At 44.8% G+C, this 19,026-nt stretch overlaps 1 protein-coding gene across 1 annotated transcript in view; it reads right to left on the reverse strand.

Moving 5' to 3' along the window:
* Positions 1-16,015, reverse strand: part of LOC142559151 (uncharacterized) — a 282,617-nt gene extending 266,602 nt beyond the window's left edge. The window contains exons 1-2 of the mRNA XM_075670830.1: positions 15,981-16,015; positions 15,863-15,927 (exon numbers count right to left, since the gene is read on the reverse strand). Of these exons, the coding sequence (XP_075526945.1) occupies positions 15,863-15,927; positions 15,981-16,015 (100 nt within the window). The remainder of the gene's footprint in view (positions 1-15,862; positions 15,928-15,980) is intronic.
* Positions 16,016-19,026: the final 3,011 nt, after the last annotated feature.

Here is a 19,026-nt window from a genome sequence, read left to right on the forward strand (position 1 = left end):
GATCTTGGGACCATGACCTCGCATATCGCAGCTACAAAAGGCCACAAAAGCGCTGCTGCGATATTTGAAAGCGACCGGATTGAGTGAGCGTCTGTGATCCGGACTGAGTGACCGACTGATATCTCCAGTGGACGTTCTCTTCTTTTAATCTTTCCGTCCCCCTTTCCCTTTCCCCAGTGTAGGGTAGCCAACCGGGCTCAATCCTGAGAAACCTCCCTACCTTTCATTTATCATTTTCTCTCTCTCTCTCTCTACTAGAATTGAAATTATTCGTTGGTTTAGGACAACACACACTCAACACAAATATTATTCTACATATATGTATATTAGATAATATTATGCAAAGTTAAATACTCTACGGCACATATTGCAATTTGAGAATTGCAGCCGAGCTGGTGAGTTTGCAAGGCGTATCCACTTGGAAAGAATTTCCGGAATGACGCCACTTTGGAGCTATACACTATCAAATTTGCCGTAAGATTACACTGTTGTTCTATTTTTTTAACAAAATACTATTTTATGCACTGAAGCAAAATGTAACTGGAACGCCCATGCATTTCGCTCTACACTTTGGGAAATAATATCTCAAAATTTGTGTCATCCTGGAAATTAATTTCAAGTGTATACGCTTCGCAATCTCACCGGCTACAATTCCTAAATTTCAATACGTGGCCAAAAGTAATTAGTTTAGAAGTGAATTAGTAAATTTTTGTTAATTAGTTCAATACGTGTTTCGATTTCTCGTGCTAGCAATGTCCGCGTCTTCGAATAATCCAGTTCAAGGACAAGAATTATGCTATGTGCCACAGGCGAGTTAAAAAAAATTCCATAAAGCTTAAAAATGATCGCCCTCTATACCAGAGAGAGGAAAGCGTGGTCGCCGATATTCTAGTTGACATTCAGAGGAAGAAGTGGAGCTGGGCAAGTCATATAATGCGTAAGGCAGATAACTTGTGGCCTATTAGAGTGACAGAACAGGTGCCAAAGGAAGAGAAGCGCAGTCGAGGCGGCAGAAGATAGGTGTGGTGATGGAATGAGGAAATTCGCAGGTATAGCTTGGAACCAGATTCCACAAGACAGAGGTTATTAAAGACCGCTGGTAGAAGCCTCCATCCTGCAGTAGACATAAAAAATAGGATGATGATGACGATGAAAGCAGCACTTCTGGAAAAACAAAACTTGCTGCAACCAACACAAAGAAGGTCAATAAACAGTTCTGTTGAAACATACGGCTGCAGTCAGCGCTGCACTTGAGTTAATTAGTCAGCAGCCAGCCAAGCTATTGACAGTTTATTGTAACTCCAATGTGATCCTACAAAGCACACAAAGTGCAATCCTCCGCGCACCCAATGAACGGCTGGTATCCAGAATTCGACGAACCTATCAACACAGCCATAAGAAAGGACATTACGGACATTTTCAATGGCTACCAAAACAATGCGATATCAATGGGAATGACGACGCCAACGAAGCCGCCAGATCTGCATATGACAGCGGTCGGTGCGTTTTGATTCCGCTTTCACGAACTGACGCCGCTGCTGGACTAAGCTCCGATGTCCCGTGAACGTGCATAGCCCTGGTGGACTCTAATGTGTTCACCATGTCCCATCTACGTTCGATGTCCCCTGACCCGCAACTACGTCAAGCACCTAGATTACCACGATGCGAACAGACCCTGTTGTATCATTTGTGGCTTAGCGTAGCATTTACGAACTCTTATGCCTTCCTCGATGGAATGGTCGACCGCCCCACGTGCAACACATGAAGCTGCGACGAGACGTTCACGCCCGTCTTGTGTGTCTGGCCCACACTATAGTGTCGAGAGGAAAGTGATGGGTGCAGTGCTTGATAGACTTAAAGGGAAACTGAATATTAGGTTAGCTAAATTGAAAGTTTAGGCGGCTGTGATAACGAATTCTCATCATTCATAGCGATAAGAGAGCTTTTGTACACCATAAAATACGAAATTGGAGGGGCGCCACCTGTTGTGGACTATGGTACCTCTCATGTGAAGACAGCATTGGGCGATTCACAGAGAGGGCACAGAGGGAGGTCGCGCGTAGATTACCTGAACTCGTCCGTTCGGGCGTGGTTCGTTCAAATTTAGAAGCAGCAGCCGCACCTTCCGCGGCTATTTTCTACGCAACAAAATGATATATAAGTACACAAAAAAGGATAAATTTCTAGACTAGCAATGTATCGGCCTAGCTCAACTTCATATTTATTTTTAGTGTCTCTTCAACAATCGTCCACAATTCCAAAGAAAAGTTCTAGTCCAGTGTTCCCCAAAGGAACTCCAACATATGCAGAAGGCTCCAACAGCGCTGCTAAAGTTCCTGGTGTCTACAGGACTGCGTAATATACTTTGAGAGCACCGCCTGTTACTGCAGGATTCTGCACCCCGGGCTTTTTGTCGCTTTGTGCTCCTGTCCTCTCTTTATAACCCCTTAACCTTCCATCCGTACAGGGTAGTCAACCACAACTAGGTCTGGTTAACCTCCCTGTATTTCCTCTTTTTACATCCTTATCTCTCTCTCTCTCTCTCTCTCTCACGTTGTCGCGCTCTGTACTGAGACTGCCCGGACGCCGCAGGCCACTCCGCGGGTCTATTTTCCACCGTCACAGTAGTGAGCCCCCTGCGAAGTTTCCCGCGCCGCCAGCACCCATCCACTGGCTAGCAGAACGGCGACCGCCGTTCCGTCTGGCGCGTACGGAAAAAAACAGGGCCATAAAAGCAATTGACTGCCTTAGCTATGACCGTCGGCCCCTGTTCCTTCTATTTTATAGCTTCTCTCTATCTTGCGAGACGCCATTGCGAAGCGTCCTCCAGCACGCCGATATATACCGCTACGCTCCTACAGGTTTTCCTGTATGCCGGAGAAAAGACGGCCGCCCGTAGGCATGCAGCCGCATTGCTGATGCAGTGCAAGCTGGACCGCAGCCTTCTCGGGGATACGACTTGCAGTGTCCACCGCGATCAATGTGCTGCAGGTTAATCGGGCATCAATAAGACTCCCGATGAATCAGCCCCGCTGCTTCGGCCAGCCGCCTTTTTAGTTTGTGGGATTCTCTCCTCCCGACGCCGTTCGGCGCCCGTGATCAGGCCCGCGGGCGACGGCACGGAACGAGTCCCAAAGAGCCGCTCGGCTGAACGCTCTCGAGGGAGGCTACGCTACTTCCCCGGAAATAAGTAAAAATGCGAGTGGAAAGAGCGAACATCACAAATAAAAGAGAAAACCAAAACCCGTTTTAATCAAATTCTGGTTCTACCTTCTAATTACCCTTAGAGATCTACCAGTAAAATAAAGTTTAGCGGTGTTTTGTTTTGTTTTGTCTGCTTCTTCATCGTCTCCATCAATTTTGCAACGTATAGATAAGACGCACATTGTAAAGATAAGTTGGCTTCCACTTCAAAGCACGGATGCTTTTTCTTGCCTCGCTCTACCGTAATTACGCCTCCGAACTTCTTGTATGGCCTACCTTATCTCGTTGTAATTAACACTTCTAATTCTAATATAAAATTGCCGTGCGACTGGCCGCTTGAGGCACTTTGCGCGTATTCGCAGGCTTCTTTCACGCTCGGGAAAGCGTCTTTATGTAGCATGTGTTGAGAAATAGAAAGCTGTATCGGGAGTTTTTCATGTTGCTCTGCAATTTTCTCATTGGCACTTTTCATCTAATTATGATACTTGATGAGTTGATTCATTATTTAAGATTAATTCTGTAACTAGGTGGAATGCAAAAAAATAATCGGGGCATCCCCAAGCGATGGCAAACAACTTTACCTTGGTTCTGTCTATGGTTCATACTTTTAAATCTTGGTGCATGATAGTTGTGACACCCCGTATATGACATCAAGCTTTGTTAAAATTGGAAGGATTCGGACGTACACTGGTCATTATGCACAAGACTAGCGCTGGAGCATGAAAAGCACAGGAAAGGTATATTGGTGAACCAGTCAGTATCGGGTGGGACGGTAGCCTGGAACCGAAAAAGAGCGGCGGAATGTCCATCGCTAAAACAATATTTCAGCGATTTTGTCAATGCTTAAGGTTCTTTATTTATTCTTTTCTTCTTTTTGAGCGTGTTTGTGTTTGTCGTTTTGCACCAGCTGCGTGCGAGGATGTAGAACGGTAATATGGAATGTGCATCGCAACACACATTAGTTGGTTCCAAAGATACGTGCATTGTGAAGTATATTAAAAGCTATTAAATATGTTGTTTTCAAATCGAATACAAATATTAGAAATGCAATATTCAATTTGTATACTATGGTCCGGAATATTCAACAAGATACTTCACATCCCTTATTTCGGCCGATGTGTACGACGTATACCGACCAACCCACGCCGATGTTCGTCGTCGCCAGAATGCGTCAGAAATGTGTTAAACGCGGTCGGTGCACCGAGGAGTCGTCCGCGCCCAAGCGGTGGTTCTCCGTGAGTTCGCAGTGGCCGCGTTTTGCGCTCTATTCGCCATTATTCAGGATTAACTTTCAGGGTTCGCTCACGAGAAGAACATTCGCTCGTCACTTTTTCTCAAACACAATTGTCAGTGTAGCCAGCGTTAGAATAACTAGGAAACCTCGGGCAATTTTCTCTAAGGATATGAAAGGCGAAGCACAAACGCACTTCCAGTGCCTATCGTGTCGGTGCCAAGACCGAGTGGCCAAAGGCATAGCGTTTCTAAGCCACAAGACGCCCGTGCGAACACATTTAGTACGTGGACTTTTCGTCACAGAGATGCTTTATTCCTAGGAGGCTCCAGGATATATTTGCTGCGGACAACAGCACCGCGATGTCTCCGAATAAAACTCCCTATGGCAGGCTGTCGCTGTCCCCTGAGACCGGTCGGATACACCACACTGGGAAAGGAGGAAAGAGGACTCAAAGTCGTTCAGTCCTCTTCCTCCCCATCGGGGAAGCTCACACTTCTCGCGCATTAATTTACTTGCTGAGACGACTGTGACGTAAGTGCGTGCGTGGCGTGCGCGCACGGGCGCGCCGCCAAATACTCCGCCAAAACAGCATCGAGCGTAAGTGCCCGCTGTTACAGGGAGAACGATTCAGCGCGCGACGCGTGATAGCAGGAGGTGGGCCAACTCCCTTCTCGAAGGCCGGCGATCTTGCAAAGAGGTCGAGTTAGCGCGCGAGCTTTTCTTTACTGCAGGATGCCTGAACGCGGTACATTAGACGCTGTTTCAGTTTCATTTTATTCTCCATTCAATAACAATGAGTAAGTAACAAATAGTATGCAGACGAGGGTCCCCATGTCAATGACTGCAACGGGACCCTCGGTTCTAAAAGAAGAAAAAAAAGGCACAAGGAAAACAAATGAACGCGCGTAGTGCGATACATTGGTAAGAGAAAACAAACAAAAAGTACACATATCAAAAGCCCTTATACAGAAGAACATGTTATAGGGCATGAAACATTTTGCAAAAAAATAAAACATTTGAATTCATGTCTAATACATTCAAAGGTGACGTTAATTTAAGTGAATGTGGTATATAGGTCATTCCATATTTTTAATGCTGAAAACAAGGATGTCATTTTTCCATATTTGGTGTTACATTTAGGTAGTAAAAAGTTGAAATTATGCGCATACCTAGTGTGGTTAGTGTTAGTGAGTATTTTGTAGTCGACAAATTCGTAGGCAAGCTGCTCGTTAAGTAATCTAAAAAAGAGAATACTTAAATGATAATTATACAAGCCACATACAGGTAGTGTAAAGTTTGCCTGGAGTAGCGAGAGAGCATTTGAGTAAGAAGAACTGTTGGTGATTATGCGAATAGCCTGGTTCTGTATGTGTTGATTAGACGAGAGGTGGCAGTTACACGTGTTTCCCCAGGAAGCAATACCATAGGTAATATGACTATGAATGAACGCAAAGTATAAAGATAATAATGCCTGTTCTGAAAAAAAAAATGCTCGTGATTTAATGAGAGATCTTATGCCGAAAGCTGTTTTTTGTTTAACAAACGCAATAGGATTAGTAAACTTCAAGTTAGGATCTAATTTTATGCCAAGGAACGACAGACAGACCGCTGCAGCAATAAGGCGACTGTCGAGAGTTACTTGGGGGATACACGGCACTATCCTCTGCTCTGTTTTAAATATTATGAACTGAGTTTTGAGAGGGTTTAAAATTAAATAATTTAACTGACACCATTCTACAATTTTCGCTAGTTCACTGTTCAGTTTAAAGGTTAATGTTGTTAAAGACTTATCTGACATGGAAATAGTGGTATCACCAGCATATAAAATAGCATTGAAAGATTAAGAACGTCAGGTAAGTCGCTAATGTAAATTCAAAGCCAGAAGGGTGCCAGTATTGAGCCCTGTGGTACCCCTTGATTAATAACTTTCGACTCAAAATAAGCACCCCCTACAGAGACGGTTTGCTCACGGTCATGCAAGTAATTTTTTATAAAAGCTAAAGCTGAACCTGTTAAACCTAAAGATTCTAGTTTGGCAAATGAAATGGTATGATTAACAGTGCTAAAAGCTTTAGTAAAATCTGAAAATACTGAGACAACAAATTTACCGCTGTCAATAGAACACCTTATGTAATCGGTAAATGCGATAAAAGCTAAGCTGGTCGAACTGCCAGAACGGAAACCGAATTGGGAAGATTTCAAAAATTTAAACACTGTTAGGTAGCTGTTTATACGTTTGAGAAATATTTTTTCGATACGTTTAGTAATGGAGGACAAAACAGAGATTAGGCGATAATTCGACACCAGAGATTTATAACCTTTTTTTAAAGACAAGAATTAATTTTGCCTTCTGAAGCAAACTAGGAAAGGTTCCGCATTTAAAAATTTGATTAATTATGCTGCTCAGTGTTACCGCAATACAAGGGGCAACAAGTTTTAAGTGATGAGAAGAGACATTATCTAGACCTGGGCAAGTGTTTTTTAGATTTAATATAGCAGAACAGACCTTATCTGCTGAGGCGGGAAAAAGAAAGAATGTATGATTGCAACGGTTAAATGGATAGGAAGAGGCTATCGGGCTATTGCTGTACACTTCATAGACGTAATTACTAAATGAGTTGGCTATACAAGAGGATTCAGTGCAAGTTTCATGTTTATAAGTTATTTTATCAATGGTTCTACTAGCCTGGGGTGTATTAAAAAGTTGTCGAAAAGTTGCCATTGTTTCTTAGGATTATTTTTAGCCTTGCAAAATTCTTTCTCATAATAAGGCCGTTTTGATTTTTTCAGTAGGTTATTCAACATGGTATTGTATTTTTGATAGCGATGTGCTAGACTTACATTAAACGGCTGTTCTTTAGTCTTCCTGTAAAGAATACCTTTTTTACACATGCTGGTTAACAAACCTTTTGTTATCCAAGGATTACGTGGAAATTTAAACTTATTTTGCATTTGACAGTTGTAGTGCTAGCGTACACTGCTTTCAAAAATAACAAGCAGAATTTTTCGAGCGCCTTTTCACGATCACATAGAGTACTAATTGATTACCGTTTGGTACCACTCAATGTATTAACAAAGTTATCCCGGTCGAAGCTGGATGTGAAATAACTAGTATCATAGTGAGGTTTTTTGCGGCGAAGGTAATAAAAATGGGAAGATGATCTGTGATAGACATGCCAATGACAGCTGCACTTGGAGACGGTGGGATATTGCTTAAGGCGTGATCAAGAAGAGTATTAGTTCCAGAAGCGGGAAATTGAGTATGAGAAGTAAACAAAGACTCAAGCCCAAATCCAACAAAACAATCGCCATATGATACTACTGCACTATTATCAGTATCCGTCAAATTAATGGTAATGTCACCAACTATTAAAATATGCTTATATTCAGCTGAAATTTTAGAAGAATTGTGGAAAGATTGTGCAAGAAATCACGAATAGATGAAGATGGGGGGCTATAAATGCAACCAATGATTAGACCATTACGATTACTAGAAGGCGACAGGTTAGTTTCGATCCACACTGATTCAAAGTTAGATACGTTAGCACCGGGGAAAGCAGGAACGGAGTGCGAAACCAGCGCCAGTGGTAAATGGCACGGGGAAATTGTAAGCACAAACGCGAAGGGAAGAAGCAGCAGCACTCCGTCTTCGCGCTCTTAGGCGCTGTTATTATGTTACAACTCGCCCAGCTGTCCTTACTTTAACAAAAGTAAATGAGAAGAGAACAGAAAATAAGCCCGTTGTGTCTTTTACACTGAGTCCAGAAATAGACAGTCAGAAACAAAGCGCAAATGTATATGCATGTAAATACACAAATAAAGCACATAAATGGTAATTTATTCAGTGTGCCCCGACTGTGTCCGACAGCCTCTACTACTTCGCTCATCACCAGTGCAAACATATCCATTTGAGCTAAGGTACTGGCTACTTCTCCTGCATAACCTTCATCTTCCTCTTTCTCTCAACCAACAAATTAATTTTTTTAAGTTTTTCCAACACGATTTCCCACTCGGCGACATATTTTAGGTGGTTCGATACACCGAGAGTGACGACACGACCAATTCACCAAAATAAATTAAAGAAGATGGCGGCTTGTTTGGCAACCAGGCCGCAGTGCTCATCGGGCTCTACATGCATGAAATTAAAAAAAAAGAGAGAAAGAAAAGGTCGCCTTCATTTTGAGTCACGCAGCCTTGGTGTAAAAAAAACGCGGGATATAAGATTAGAAAAAGAAATGTCGCACTTTTTGTTGACGGCAAAAGACGATATAACTTTCAAGAAACAAAATTTGATTTGAACGTGTTTCATTGCGACGTGTGAAAAGAGAGGTGGGCGTAGTTCTGGGCCTTAAGGTGACCAGAATTCATGTACTTTTCCATTTTTTTTTAAATATATATTTCTCGGAAGACCATGGCGCCTGTAAGTAGCACCAGCTACTTTTTCCTTATGAACGGAATCTTAGCTCATCTCGCAACGAGGAATTCAAGGTTGCCTTCTACAAGTGTAGCTGGAGCTATGATTAAGTTGAATGACTTCTTATTAAGCTTGTAGGAGCGAAATAGCAAGGGTAGCGAGGTCGACGCGACGCGCGTCTAGTTTGCTACCCTACGCAGGGTTGAAGGGGTGAAAAGAAAATAGTGGGAGCGAGGCAGTAGGCAGTGGAAACACGTGGAGTTGCGCAACCCGCCTACCACCGGTCACTGAGGCCATTCGATCGCACGGACTGAAGTAACGCCCTCGTTCCTTTGTAAGCCTGCAACGCATGTGGCCATGCTGCAAGAATCTTTCCTCGGCATAATGGGCTACGTCTAGCCCGTTTAACAGAGTCCAAGGAATGGCGCGTCAGATGTTATGACGATGACAAGAACACAGTACGCTTTCGACTGTCTCTTCAAAGTTTCACGAGTCACACGTGTGTCTTGGGACGATGGTGCGTACGAATTGCTGAGAGTGAAAAGGCTCTTCTGCCTTAGATCGTCCCTTATTTTTGTTCATACTATATTACATGAACACTGCGTACCACTCGCATTCACCGACGAGAGTAGCCTCGTCACTGAATAAGTGCAGTGTACGATTATGATGTGGTAGGCCCTCAATATTGAGCAGAAAAGAAAGTAACTGACCTATGTATTGTGATTTTACTGTAGCATTTCACACTTCGGAACATGTTTTGCAAGAGCTGGCCAGTATGTTCCCCACCGTGTTGCTAACGTGTTGGTCAACATCTATGTTGTCAAACACAATACCACACTGCACGACTGTGTTGACGCAAGCCCAGCGATGTTGCTCGGCGTGAAAGCGTCAGCAACAAACGCGAGGAACAGCGTTTGATAACATCTGTGACCGTGTTATTTTCTTGGTATGTCTTTTTTTTATCTTACACCTTGTGGTGCTCTCTATGACGCTTCCGTAGGATTTTTCTCTCTTTCCTGGGAAGCACTTCTCGCGCCGCGTGTCAGAAAACGGCAATATTATTTCCTAAACTTCTTCAACTCCGGCGCGTGTGGGATCTTTGCGATTGATAGGTAAAACGCAATTGCGAAGCTGTCGGTTTCCGGACGTGTTGGGTCATATTGGCAGTGTCGGCTGTTTGTTGTGTCCCCACTCGCCCGACTAGACGGGAAGTCGAACTATTCCCGTCTGCAACAGCATTTGGCGACCGCAGTCACGCTTGGCATCTGCGAGCTTCTTGCCGCTTATAATGATGTGCCGTTGAATATTGAAATATCAAAATATTGTCTAATGTGTATCGTAGCGTTACGACGACAGCACGTTTTTCGTACCGTTACGGATAGTGTTGGACAATTTGTTGGCCAGTGTAAAGTGCCCCTCACAATCGTACGTCATTCATCATGCATACACTGGCGTAATACGCGTAAATAGAAAAACGTCTCTATACAGAAAATTGTGTATTATCGCAATACTTTGAACTAACGGAGGAGCACTATTTTCACAGAAAAAAATGTCCACTATACAGTATCCAGTATTTAATAATAGTTGGGAAAAAACGCTATAAGGAAAACGGCACAATTGCTGCAAAGCTGAAGCATGAAATACGCAGGCGTGTTACTTTCACGGCAAATGCTTGGCAGCCGACGATGTCGGGAAAGGTACAATAAAACGAACGGTGGTTTTCTTAAATTGCATGAGAAGCAAGAACTGTTTAACGCGTGATTAATGCTCCTTCACTTTCATAATACAGTAATCGGTGGGTACTCGCAATATTCTGAATTTTACTACACAGACGACCTCTAATCTATCATGTATGGTCATTGTAATTCAAGAAAGCACCACTGGCTCCGCGTGGCACAGTACTGCGTCTTGTCTACTATGCCTGCTTTTCTGCGCCGACATCCATTACGCTGTGACCTTAGATTATTGAAAAAAAAATAAATTCAGAGATCTCTCTCTCCCTCTCTGTCTCACCTCGCAATGGCTAAAATATGCAAGGTCGAATAGCCGTCCTTGCCACCTCATTGCCGTTGATTTGTCTTTGAACATTTATGCTATTTGTACTCATCGGGTGATCTCGTTGGCAACTAGTGTCTTCACGCGATATACACATCCGACGTTGAGGTTCCCGCTCAGGGAAAGTCAACGTCTTCCTCTTTCTTTTCATGTCGTTTTTTTTATTGAATGAAGTTGAGGAAATGCTGGCCCCCTCTATTGGTGGCAGCTACCCATTGTCACATAAAAATGTATCTAATGAAGGCCGCAGGTATTGAAAAATCAGATAGGATAGGGATAACTTTAATAATGTGCTGGTAAACGACGGTTTGACGCGTCGTGACGCTGGCCAAGCGTCGACCCGGGGTTATACCCTACTCTGCACTACACCAGTTGGGCCCGTTTGTAGTGGGTCATGAGGCTTGTGCTTTTCTAGCGCACCCCGGGCCTGCTGCACGGACCATAGCTGTGAGTCCTTGTCTGCAGACTGCAGTGCAGCTTGAAGTTCGGGCGGGTAAGTCCTGGAGGTAGCTGCCGTCGGGAACCTGGCACAGTCCCACGTGATGTGCCATTGGTCCGCCGGACCCGCTGCACAAACACCGCACAGCCCACTCGGATAGAGCTCTGGGTGAAGCACGTGCAGCATTGCGGGGGCGAGGAGTGACGCGGTCTGCATTTGCCTTAGGAATACGGCCTCGTCCCGACTGAGCTCCGGGTGGGGAGGCGGCATTGTCCGTCGAGCTAAGCGGTAGCACTTGGTTACTTCGGCATAACTCGTCAATCTGTCCTTGGTTTCGAACCACCACACGGAACGGTCACTCTCGGGGGCGCGGAAGGTAAGCGCTCGCGCCGCCGAATGGGCCGTCTCGTTGTGGTTCGGTGAGGATGCAGACTCGCCGGCTGCGCCGGGAACCACTTGATACGGACGGTGCTGCCGCGGTCTTGAAGTTGGAGCTTGCCGATGATGGCGGCCGCCGGCGCGCATATTCGCCCCTTGGCAAAGCTGCGCACGGCATTCCTCGAGTCGCTGAGCACGGTGCGACACTCGGCCTCGGTGATCGCCAGAGCGATGGCAACCTCCTCAGCGTCTGTGGCGTTCATGCACCGCACGCTCGCTGCCGTTGTCTTGGTGCGGGTAGCCGATAAAAGCACACTAAATCTAAAGGTCAACTCATTTATGAATGTCAAACAAACTTCACCTTAAAGTCGAGCCACAAACATATATACATGACACATATTCAAGTCAAGTGACAATTTGTGTGGAAAACGTGTTACAAACTTCTTTACATCCTGTTCCTCTGTATAAATAATCTTGCGTATTCACCCTACTCGGACTTCCTATCCTCAGTATTTTGTAAATAAATAAATAAATAAATAAATAAATAAATAAATAAATAAAAATAATCTCCGCAACATTTTTCTCTATAATTTCCAGCAGCGAACGTTGTATCACTAAGTGCGATTTTACAAACTTTAGACAGCGCCAGCTGCCTTAGGCCCGCCAGCGCTTTGTATCATGCCTCCAGAGTACATGCGCAGACGCCACCACCCAACCAGTCCGCGTTGCGTGCGCATTGAAGCACGCGAAAACAGGGAAATGTTGAGGCTGCATGCGAAATCGTTGGTTAGCGCGTCCGGTTTGCACCTTCTTGTTGCCACAGTGGCGTGAGTTCAGAGCCTAGTGGCAGCGTGGCCAACGACATTTAAAAAAAATATTATTCTCCCCTTCGTAACGACAGTTGCACGTCATTGTGACATCAGCAGCCTGCAATAATTAATCAACTGGCATTTATTTCTACCAAGCCGCCACCGAAACCTGTCCTCGTCTTTCGCGGAAAAGGCTGCTCATCGCCACCAGCAACAACCAGCCAGCACTTCGACCCAATAGGGTTCTATATATTTTGCTAAAAACACTTGGTTAATTGTAAAGTTTCGGGCAATGACTTTATAGCAACACCAAGATATTTCGTAGTGCATTTTTTGTAGTGTATGAGATTTGCCGCCCCTAAAAGTTCTTCCATCTCATTTAAGACAGTTGGCGTACTAAGCAACGACAATATGTTAAGTTTTTCAAATTAACATTTAGAGCGCGATTTATACACCGACTCAACTCCCCATTGCGGGCTTCAATAAATAATAATGACAGTGCTTCATTGAGGTTGATTGGCTTATTCCCGTATTATGAAGCGATCCTCGACTCGAAGCTCTTCTTGTACTTCACTAAGTTGAGCCCAGCGCAGCCCCCAGATGGAAGCTTCTCAAAAACTGCTGTGCAGTGTGACTGAAGCACAATTATCCCTCTTGTCGAGCGGCGGAACTACTATATGCTTTCTTGAGTTGAGTGGAGGAACGTTCGAGAATACGGGGGATAATCGCTTAAAGTTGTCTGAAGGGATCAACGAACTCATTGCGGTGGCTCTTCGCACATATAGACAGAAATACGCGTAACTTTATGCGTCTCGACAGCGGCTTTCGTGATACCGCCACGAGCTACTTGCCATTAATTCAGATTGGCTGCAAGTCATCTACAACAGCTGCAGAACTCAAGGCGATGTCGAAAGCTGTTCGTTTGTCATTTTCCTAACACCGCCTAAACTGACCGTATTTTTCGGCGCAGAATTAGCGCCGCAAGCCATTGATTTTTTTATCAAGAGCAAGCCAGTATTATATTTTGGCCTTGGATGTCGTACAGATTTTCAATCTTGTGTACAGGCTCGGTCGCTTCATTACCTTCCAATGGGTACCTGGGCCCTGTGGCTTAGCCGGCGATGGGCTAGCCAATTCGGCCTGTTGCGAAGGGCGCCGATGTTAGGATACCGTACTCACGAACCGATGGAAACACTTTGATGACTTCGTTCATAAGAGAGAGAGAGAGCCGTAAAGGAAAGGCAGGGAGGTTAACCAGACGCGCGTTCAGTTTGCTATCCTATACAAAGGCTAAGGGTTTAGGGAAAAAAAAGAAAGAAAGCTGGGAGATGACAAGTGCTGTGAGGGTCTACTTACAGCAGTCTTCTGCACCGATGGTCTGCATGAATTAGTCCCATTTAGCAACAGCACTATTTCTTAAAAGTGTACAGAGACCAAGTGTGGTGTCGATCCACACCTCCAGATGAAGCGGCACTCTCAGTGTTCGCTCATGAGAGCCTGCACTGTAGCTCACTGGGCTCAACCATGCAGACCATCGATACAGACGCCTGTGAGCAGTAGACCATCACTGTACTTTTAACCTCTCAGCTACACACTCTAAAATTAAAGTTTACAGCCTTTGGGGTGTATATCTACCAGATAACAGTATAATCGTCATCTGCCTTGCTTGCGTTTCCTTTCTTGAAAACACCGCGCCTGCTACTTTTCTGTCGGCAATGCTATGTCATGCTGATAACGCGCATGCCGTTCGTTACTGGGAAGTACCGGGCTCGCAGCGTTAAAGAAAGAAAATGTGGACAAGACAGATGAAGTTTATCGTTGAGTGGCAAGATACGACTCAAAAGGTGTAAACTTACAGTCTTAAAACGGTTGCACCCTTTGGGGTGTATATTTGTCCCAGAACAATAATCGTCATCTGCCTTGCTTGCGTTTCCTTTCTTGAAAACTCGGCGCTCGCTACCTTCCTGTCGAGAATGCTCTGTCATGCCGATTACGCGCATGTCGTTCGCGACTAGGAAGTACCGGGCTTGCAGCGTTCAAGAAAGGAAATGCGGGCAAGACAGATGACGATTATTCACTGTAAGAAATGTTTACACCCTTTGGAGTGTATATTTGCCACACAACGATAATCGTCATCTGTCTTGCCCGCATTTCCTTTCTTGAAAACGCTGCGCTCGTTACTTTCCTGCCGGGAAGGCTATGTCACGCTGATAACGCGCATGTCGTTCGTTACTGGAAAGTACCGTGCTAGCCACGTTAAAGAAAGGAAATGCGGACAAGACAGATGACGATTATTGCTGTGTTGCAAATATACACCGCAACTGTTTTTAGAGTGTTGATGTGGGATAAGATAAGCCCCAAAGGGTGTAAATTTCTGAAGGAGTGTAGAGTGCACCCTTAAAATTTACACCCTTTGGGTCTTGTCCAACAATAATCGCCATATGTCTTGCCCGTATTTCCTTTTTTTAACCCTGTGAGCACGGTACTTCCAAGTCACGAACGGATTACCCGTTATCAGCGCGTCACAGAATTCATGACACACTCTTTAAAACAGTTGCACCCTTTGGGGTGCATATTTGCCACACAACAATAATCGTCGTCTCTCTTGTCCGCATTTCCTTTCTTTAACGCTGCGAGCCCAGTACTTCGAAGTCACGAACGGCATGCGCGTTATCGGCATGACAGAGCATTCTCGACAGGAATGCGGCGAGCGCCGAGTTTTCAACAAAGGAAACGCAAGCAAGGCAGATGACGATTATCGTTGTGGGACAAATATACACCCCAAAGGGCACAACTGTTTTAAGAGTGTAAAGCGAAGCAAGGCAAAACGTGATTCACCGGATTCGCTTGGATCCGCCTTTGCTGCCTTTGCTTGACGCTACGCACATCTTTTGGGCCGTGCTGACAATCCGTATTGGAACACTGCCAAGTGCCTGAGACTCTGCAACATGTTTTTCGACTGCCCCGAATATGTGCCACAGCAAAAGATGCTGTCTTTTACGCCAGCAGGCATCAGAAGTCAAGTGCTATTCTGGCTGCACTGTGTGGCCACACAGCAGGAAAAACAACTACGAGGGTTGTTATGAACTATCTTCAGAGGACCGGACTAGAATCGAGACTTCAAGGAAACCACTTTGTTATGTGGTTATTGTATTTGCATATGCATCGCTTCTTCCTGTCCTCATCATCGTCTTTCGTCATTATTTCCCCCCCTTTCTTCCTGCACCTGTGCTCAGGCTAACCTCTCTGCTTTTCTTATAATAAATCCTCACTCGCCACCGCCATCAGTAGATTCAAAGCATATCAACTAATCCAACTGTGTGCCTTACCTTTACGAAGAGGGTAGCGTAGATATTCAGCTTCTATACCTCCTGGTCCCGAAGGATAAATCACCCTGTAAAAAGAGAAGGGATCGACATGAGAATGCAGCATTTTTCTTTTTTTCACCTTCGACAGGATCGAAAGAGGATGTGAGGCAGCATAGGGGAAATATCATGGTGGAGCTTATGCAATATCGTGGGGATTCTATCGACGCCGGTATGCAAAGTTTGACGGCGGCTGACATGGAAATGTGTAAGTGGAAAAATAAACAAAGAAAAGGAGTGCGAACGCACGCACGCACACCGCCCAGAGAGAATGAGCCGCACTTACAGCTTTGTGTCACAAACAACGGGGCCGTGCAAAGCGGAAGCTTGTATCGTGTGCGCTATGCAGCCCTCTTCGCACGGCCGCCTATTCGCAATATCCACCGAACGCTTTCAAGCAACGCCGGTAGTCATTATCGCTCACTAATTAGGTTCGCATCAGTGAGGAACTTGAACCGGACGCGAGACACTTCCTTCCCAAATTTTAGTACAGTGCCCCCGAGGAAAGGTTACGTCAACTGCGCGAGTGCGCGCCGGTTCACTGCGCATTAGCCCGCGGAGTGCCCGCCTTTAGCTCTCCAGAAACTCCGGAGCATTTTAGCAGTATGTGTTTGACACCACCTTTATTCCATGCAGTGGCAGGCGTATAATGGTGACGCCACTTGCTCGCTTTTTGCACATCCGCTCGGGAGCTCTTGATGACCTTGTGTTGCTGAAATCTGACTTCGATCTCATTAAGCCCATTTATCACGATGCTAAGCTGAGAAATCTACCTTGTGAATAGCGTTGCAAAATTCCAATAACGTTTGGTCCTATAAATCTGTACGTGTGCGCAAGAATAAGAACATGAGGATTTTAAAGCGAAGTATATTCTTTGCCTCATTCCACGCACTTTGTGGTAAGTAGGTAGGTAGGTATTTAGATTCCTGTCTCGCCTCCGTTTGGGCATGTGTAATAAAAGGAAATGCATGACCTGCCGCGGAATCGAACCTCTGCCCTTGGGCACATCAGCCCATAGCCCTACCCATTAGGCCACGATCGCACGCACACTCGTTTCGTGCATGCCAAAACTGACTAGCTCGCTGAGACGTTTGGCGAATGCGTCAAGTGCCAGTTTCTCATATTCTTTCCTTGTGACAGTTCGCGCTTTGAGACGCCGTGTTAGTGCACCGTCTTCGGCACCGGGCCTCATTCTCCAGTATTCTTCTCGTAGCAGCTAAAGCTATGTAGAAATCTTGTGACGTTGGTACCGGCTTCATGATGGGCCCAGGTTGATCACGTTGTAACATTTCTTCGCCTGAGTACAAATGCCCTTGTCGTTTTATCATAGAATGTACGACCTAGACAAGGTAAGTGCGATTGTATAACACTTAATCGCAGATAATACCACAATCGGTGCATTCCTCGCACCTACATTTTCATAAGACTTAGTCACAGATCACGTGAGAATACGTGTATCTGTCGCTTATGCCCGTTCGATACCCTACGCACAACCGAACATCCAGCATTTTTACACATTCTTGTCGACCATGGCGCTGTCATCAAACTGCTGTCGTCACCATCGTCGTCTTGTTACTGTCGTCACACAAACGTACGCTCACGTCACACGCACACAACTACTCGATTTACATAAACGCGTTGGTCCACCCGATAACGCTTTGCGGAACACCAATCAATGCTGGGTGGATGTCTGATGATGGATGATGTCATGTTGCAGTTAAGCGTGAGAACAAAAAACAACCGAATAAAATTAAAGTTTAAACGCGCGCGCACTCAGTAGAAAGTAAAGAAAATACAGTAAAAGAAAAGAAAGGGCCAGGAAACCGACGAAAAAAAATTCGAGCCTTTTTAACGTTTTGGCTACTCCCACGGGAGCGTTCTTCACAGTTCAATGCCTTTGTCAGAGCTTTCTGGAATTACAACCCCTCTCCTTGAGTGTATGCAACTTTTTCCAAATAATTCTGGGACAATCCTCTCTTTAACAGTCAATTCTTCGATAGCTTCAAAGCTAATGAAAGAGGAGGAATAAGACTACTTTATGGCTGTTTGTTTTCCAATTCTCGGACGTTAGGACTTCAAAAGCTTTTGTTATTGACAGCAGCTTGTAGCTGTATCTAATCAATCTTCTGCATTTCGTCATTCGTCGCACTGACAACTCTGCGCGTTGACAGTTCTGCGTATAATGGATAATATAAAAGCAGATTCGCGACGGCCCTAGTGGGAGTTAACGTCGGTCGATTAATTTTGCTCCACGAATTCAAAACACAACATTCGGTGTTCAGAATATTTGTGTCGATATTTGACAGAGTAGGTGCGGGGGCAAAGCAAAAAGAAAAAAACAAAACAAAAGAAAACGAGATTAGAGCAACCTGTATATATACAAACCTAATGATCGAGACATAGCAGCATACCCTAAGCAGTTAGTGGCACAGGAGCTATGTTCAAGTATTTCTTCTTTGATGGGTCTTTGCTAACCTAATCATTCTTCACGCAAATATCTTACATGCGTAGTAAGTGCTTGCGTTGGGACCGCGATTGTTTCAAATCGCACCGTTCGTTGCACAAAAACAGCAGATGTTTAGTAACAGGGCGCCCTATGAGTTCGTGACATATCGTGGCAGCCGGCCAATAGCTGCGACAGTGAGTGCATGAACTGAGAGTTATATGTATACTTCCTCCTAGCTACCCCATTTCATCTACTCCATATGTATACCTGCATACCTCCTTCTTGCTACTTGCCTGTGGGCTTATAAATCCAACACGTGTCAGCCTTTAGATCTATCATCTTGCGGTGGAATGCGCGCACAATAACTTAAGACAGATGCTAAGAGCGACTGAAAATAAATTAAAGTAAGGCTTAAATGCAATTAACAATAACTAAACAGAGGTAAGCTCGAAGTAACATCAAAATTCGGGCTAAAACAAAAAAGAAAAAAACTATAGAGACGAAAAAATAAAGCCAGCAGGATCTATCTACGATGATGGTCTAAGTAATGCAAGAGAATAAGCCTATCGCGCATACTTTATTCATTTCTATTACATCTGTTCGAGCGGAGCGTGACGGTGTTTAGTTTCATCGCTTTTGCAGGCAAACGAAATGCGCGTTTCTAGAGACTTCCGAACCCTCC

Source organism: Dermacentor variabilis, chromosome 1 (genome assembly GCF_050947875.1).
Source record: "Dermacentor variabilis isolate Ectoservices chromosome 1, ASM5094787v1, whole genome shotgun sequence".
Taxonomy (NCBI): domain Eukaryota; kingdom Metazoa; phylum Arthropoda; class Arachnida; order Ixodida; family Ixodidae; genus Dermacentor; species Dermacentor variabilis.